At 41.0% G+C, this 6,000-nt stretch overlaps 1 protein-coding gene across 1 annotated transcript in view; it reads left to right on the top strand.

Moving 5' to 3' along the window:
• TGFBR3 (transforming growth factor beta receptor 3) overlaps positions 1-6,000 on the top strand; it is a 216,109-nt gene that overhangs the window by 168,579 nt on the left and 41,530 nt on the right. Inside the window, exons 6-7 of the mRNA XM_007468528.1 lie at positions 827-995; positions 3,262-3,409. Of these exons, the coding sequence (XP_007468590.1) occupies positions 827-995; positions 3,262-3,409 (317 nt within the window). The remainder of the gene's footprint in view (positions 1-826; positions 996-3,261; positions 3,410-6,000) is intronic.

Raw genomic sequence — 6,000 nt, 5'->3', positions numbered from 1 at the left:
GGAAAGAGTAGAGGTCTGCCCTCACTGTTTCCCTCAAACTGTTACCTTAAGCTTTTAGAGTATAAGTTGGTTTGAGGGATAAAGATGAAGGAATGATTAATTCTACACCGTGCGTGCCAGAGAATTAGTTAGGTTGCTGGTTCTTCTATTAATTGAAATAGCAAATATCCAAAGAGGAGCACATTTGGGGATAGGATAGGTCATTGGATTCAGTGTTGAGTATGCTGACTAAAATATCTATTGGATTTTTAGGTGGAAGGTGCTTGGTAGGAAGATGACAATGCAGGTCTGCAGCTCAGGAGTCATGATCTAGGTATAAGTTGAAGCCGTGGGAGTGATTGAGATCATCTAGGAAGAAAACGAAATAAAAAGAGAGTTGAGGAAGGAACTGAGATTCTTAGTCTTGGTTTATATCAGGATTAACTATGGAGCTTTTCAAAAAGAAAGCTTCCTAGGTCCTACCTAGATCTTCTGAATCAGACTCTCTGGGGTGGGGTCCAAACAGGTGGATTCTGATATGCACCAACGATTGAGGACCACTGGTGTTTAAAGGATGAGCAGATGAGGAACTAGTGAGAGGCTGAAAGATAGGTCAGAGGAAATGGGTGAGGACAAAGCAGAACCAAAGAGAACAGGAAAGGAGAGAATTTAGACCAAAAGAGGCCACTAAAGTTGGTCAGTAGTAGGCCACTGGTGACCATAGAGGAAGCATTTCAGGACACAAGCTTGTGATTTCCTGTGTCCTGCACTTGATAACAGGGTCACTGTTATCTTCTCTCCTTTGAGTCTGGTTACCATGTAGTTCAATGTGTTTTTTTACTTACAGATCAAGTGTTCCCTCCCACGTGCAACATAGGGAAGAATTTTCTCTCCCTCAATTACCTTGCCGGGTACCTTCAGCCCAAAGCCGCAGAAGGGTGTGTGATATCCAGCCAGCCCCGAGATAAGGAAGTACACATCATTGAGTTAATCACCCCCAACTCTAACCCCTACAGGTGAGTGTGAGTGTGTGTGTGTTGTGTGTGTTTTCTGAACTAAGAGATGAAAACAAAGATCTGATATGACTTGATATGATTCTGAGTTGAGACAGGGAGAGGCTTAGCCTTCCCTCGTGTGAGGGGGAGGAAGCCACTGATGCTTTGGGTAAGATTCACAGAAGCTTTGAAGAAGGGAGTAAAGGTACCAGTGTCATATTTTATTTTCTGCATCTGTCTCTAGATCCCATATATCCCAGATGAGTTCTGAAGCTTAATTTGAACTTCTTGGTATAGTCGTCCATTGGTGTCTGTGGGAGGTTGGTTTCAGATCTCCCTCGGAGACCAAAATCCGTAGATGCTCAAGTCCTTTATATAAAATGGCATAGTATTTGCATATAACCTACGCACATGCTCCTGTATACTTTAAATCGTCTCTAGATTACTTATCATACCTAATACAATATGTAAATAGTTGTAAATACAATGTAAATAGTTGCCTGCACGTGGCAAATTCAAGTTTTACTTTCTGGAACTTCCTGGAATTTTTTTTTTTCCCCAGTATTTTCCATCCGTGGTTGGTTGAATCTTCAGATGTGGAACCTGCAGATACAGAGGGTGGACTGTACTAGTTATAGAACAGTCACTCTTACTCCATTATTATCTCCTTTGACTGAGGTTATCCCTGTTAAGAAAATTACAAAATATGCATTGTTAACATAATTACTATTTTAACAATATTATATGTTTTTTTAATATTATGTTTTTTAACAGATTTCTGTTTATATTGTCCTCAGAGCACTTTTGCACTCATAACTGTTTAAAGCTGTGTGTGAATGTGTGTGTGTGTGTGTGTCAGAGGAGTGGCCCTTCATGGTGACACACCGAAGAGCCATTAGATACCACTTACCTCTCTCTCTCTCACCTCCAGCGTCCTGCCCCAGGACTGGAAATTTAACTCTATCAAGAATGATTATGGAATTTAAGAAAGAAAGAAAAGGGAGAAAGTAGGCCTTTCTCCCACTTTCACCTGCATTTCATTGGGACTAGTGAGTTAAAATGTAAATTTATATTATAGAAGGATTTCACAGTTAAAATTCTAATGAAACTTTGATTTCAAAAGTGATTAAACTACCAATCGGTTTTGGTAGGATTGGAAATGGAATTCTGTTCCATGTAAAGAATTTGTGGAAAATTAAAAGGGAATGGGAATAGAAGCAATCTGGCAAATGTGCTTAGATATTAAGCCTAGGGCTTCATTTGAGTACTGTATATCATTCATTTTACGGTTTACAAGTGTGTAAAACCAAGATGGAAATAAAGACTCCCCTAAATCCAGAATGACAGAGATGTTATTGTTTGGTAAAAATTCTCTTTTAATCTGGATTCTTAGAAGTTTGGATTGTGTTCATTAATTTCCAGTAATCACTTGGTTGACCATCTGTTTTTTTATTTTAATAACTGTATATCCAGAAGTTTGGGAAAGTAAATGCAGATATGATTTTGTGACAAATGTTAATGGCTTAAGCACACCTTATATAAGTCAAGAAATTCTCTAGTCTTTTGCCTCTTATTTTATTCTGAAGCTGCCTCACTGCTTTACTGCCTCCCTCTTCCATCCACCCTGTCATCCCACTCACCAAACTGCTGCCCACTACTGCTCTGAAGGATTTTGAGCGTATAGCAGATTAGAATGTTACACATCAAAGGTGCTGCAGGCTAAAAAAGCAGCAGTTCTGCTTCAGAAGTAAACTCTCCGGGTTTGTTCACATCCATTTCAAACAGTGGCTGCCGCATCATACAGGGAGATCACAGAGAGATCAGCTGTGTGCCTTGTGTCCACCTGGAGGGGTGGGATAGGGCGGGTGGGAGGGAGACACAAGAGGGAGGAGATACGGGGATCTGTGTATATTGTATAGCTGATTCACTTTGTTATACAGCAGAAACTAACACACCACTGTAAAGCAATTATACTCCAATGAAGATGTTCAAAACAAACAAACAGAAGAAGTGGCTGCATTAAGTGACCACCTTTTTTTTCTTTTTTCAACAAAGAGAAAAAGTTTAGTGGCTAATTATCCACAGGCGTATTTTTCTATTGTTATGTAAAACCATTTTGTTTTGTGTGCACTAACAATCTGTTTTGCACATGTCATTTGCCTGGGATCAACTCCAGCTTTTTAATCAACTGGCCAGACGCTGGAAACATGAAGACTTGGAAGAGGGGAAGATAGTTGCAACTTTCTGGCATTTGGGTCCTAACTCTGCCTTTGTTTTCCATTCACAGTGCTTTCCAGGTGGATATCATAATTGACGTAAGACCTTCTCGAAAGGATCCTGAGGTGGTCAAAGATCTCATCCTGATCTTGAAGTGCAAAAAGTCTGTCAACTGGGTGATCAAATCTTTTGATATTAAGGGAAACCTGAAAGTTATCGTAAGTTAGTCAAGCATTTCTTTGTTTTGATGAATGGTGGTAATTTAAGCTGTGTTTGTATGTGTTATTTTTGTGAAGTTTCTCTCTGTTATTTTTCACTTTATAAAATAGGCTGCTCCTTGGCTTCTCCTGACAAGGGCGGGCGGGGTGGTAGTTAAAAACATGGTCTTTGGGGTCAGTACAGACCCAGATTTAAGTTCAGACTCTGCCATTTACAAACTCTGACCTTGGGCAAGCTCCTTAACCTCTCTGGACCCCACTTGCCTCATTTGTGAAATTCCTGAAATGTATTAGTGTGCTTTCCAGACTTAGTAAGTATAAAATAATGAACACAAGCCTTTCATGGCTGAGAGCCCTGTTGGGGCCTCAGTGTCATGGTCCTAAATATCAGCTCTCACTTTGGGGTTGGGTATTTAAGGAAGGTGTGGGAAATCAGCTGACTCCAGCCCATTTTTCTTTTTGAGATAAATACTTGGTATTGGCATGGCTTTTTGCTTGCTTCTAAGGGTGAAACACTGATAAAAGAATTATAGCTATGGAGAGATTAGTGAGATGATGCTGGAAAAGCATCCCGCAGCCTGTTCCCTAAGCATTATATTTCATGAAGGAAATATACTTAAGAAGTTTAGCTGGGTGGCATGACAGGCAAACAGTAGCTAGTTTCCTGAAAAGATGAATGTTGAAATTTGGTAAAATAAATCTTTTTCAAGTCTTTAGGGAGATAACTATTTGACAGAATATTGGAGCAAATTATATTGAAAGTTAAAGAAGAATTGCCCCTCCTCATTTTTAAGAAGATAATTACCTCTTTAGCATCTCTTTTGTGGGCTCAAATTTTTGTGCATTGTCTTTTATGAAAACCGTGGCCAATTCCTCTTTCAGTACCTGCATTGAATCAACTGGAGTGGGTTTTACGTTTTCACTGTTTGGGGAGAGGGATACCTTTGGCATTGGTGTTATTCATTCATGGCACCTTCCGTGTGATAATGCAGTGACAGAGCCAGTGGTCCCCCTGGGCAGCGTCATGTACAAGCATTTGCCAGGGGCAGCAGGCAAAGCCATGAGCACACACATCGTAATTTTAAAGTAATCATTTCTGGTTCCTGTGGGGGTTTTTTTTGTTTTTTTTTTAACTTTGAGAGGATCCCAGTGAGCCATCATGTGTAATGGTGATACATTAATTTGGTATTGAGCACAAAGCCCAGCAGTGATTTTCTGAAGTCAGAGCTGTTTTGATTGTCTTCCCTGGCATGGCCTGAGGGGTGTTGGTGACCAGGGGTGTCTGCAGCCTTTGCTGCCTGGCACACCAACCAAATGTTTTTAATTTCAGAATAACAAAAACAGGAAAGGGAATCATGCTTTGAAAGGCAAAAACATACGGTACATTTTAATTCCCTGCTGGAGTTCTTGTGTAAATGTTCTTTTGGCCCTGACCCTTCAATGGCTCTTTCTCTCCCTGAGTATGTGTGCCTGGTCCATGGCAGTCCTGGAGTTCACTTTGAACATCCCCACTTCTCATGTGAATCAGAAAGGCTAGAAATGAGATTGTTCATCCCAGTGCAAGATCTGTTTACATTGCTCTCCTTGGCCGTACTCCTGCTCCAGGCCAATTTTGGACAATGCATGACAACATTGCTAAACAATTAGGTAATGTTTCATGATGTTCTTTTTTATTCTCCCAACCAGTTTCATGCTTTGTGATTTCTTAACTCCTGTCTCAGATGTGAATTCTGACTGTGCTGGGAGGAATAGTTACCTGCTAATAAAAGGGTGGAGTGGAAAGAATCCTGGCTTTGGGGCCAGAAAGGGCTGGATTCAAATCCCATTTCCAATTGCCATTACTCCCAGTTGATACTGGGCAATCTCATTAAATTCTGGGTCTGTTTCCTTTCCTGTGAAATGGGTACGATGATAATACTCACCTTGAGAGTTCTTGTGAGGTTTAGCAGAGCCCATTCATTCATTCAACAAATATTTGTTAAGTGTGTCCTGGGTATTTCATCTAAAGCGCTCAGCATACTGCCTACACATGGTGAGTTCTCAGCTACATGTACTACTTAACTTCTGGGAGCCTCAGGTTCCCCTTCTCTAGAAAAGAATAGTAATGCCTAGTACTTATATTTTGGAGGAGAATTAAATAACACATGTAAAGCTCTTAGCACAGTGCCTGCCATAAAAAGGGGGCTTCATCTTCCTTCTGTTAACAACTCTTTAAAAGTTTGTCTGTAGGAGCAATTAACAAAGTGAAGACCAAGACGAATGTCCACTAAAAGAATTGTATGGAACTTGATGGGGTAAATTTAAAGAAGAGCACGCAGACATAGAGAACGGATGTGTGGACACCGGGCGGGGGGTGGGGTGGGGTGAATTGGGACATTGGGATTGACGTATGTGCACTGCCATGTGTAGAACAGATGCTAGTGGGAACCTGCTGTACGGCACAGGGAGCTCAGCTCGGTGCTCTGTGATGACCTAGATGGGTGGGATGGGGGTGGTGGGAGGGAGATCCAAGAAGGAGGGGATATATGTATACATGTAGCTGATTCACTTCGTTGTACAGCAGAAACTAACACAGCATTGTAAAGCAACTA

The sequence above is a fragment of the Lipotes vexillifer genome, unplaced genomic scaffold (genome assembly GCF_000442215.2).
Source record: "Lipotes vexillifer unplaced genomic scaffold, Lipotes_vexillifer_v1.1 scaffold490, whole genome shotgun sequence".
NCBI classification, from domain to species: Eukaryota; Metazoa; Chordata; class Mammalia; order Artiodactyla; family Lipotidae; genus Lipotes; species Lipotes vexillifer.
The sequence above is the reverse complement of the archived record's forward strand: the minus strand, read 5'-3'. Positions and strand labels throughout refer to the sequence as shown.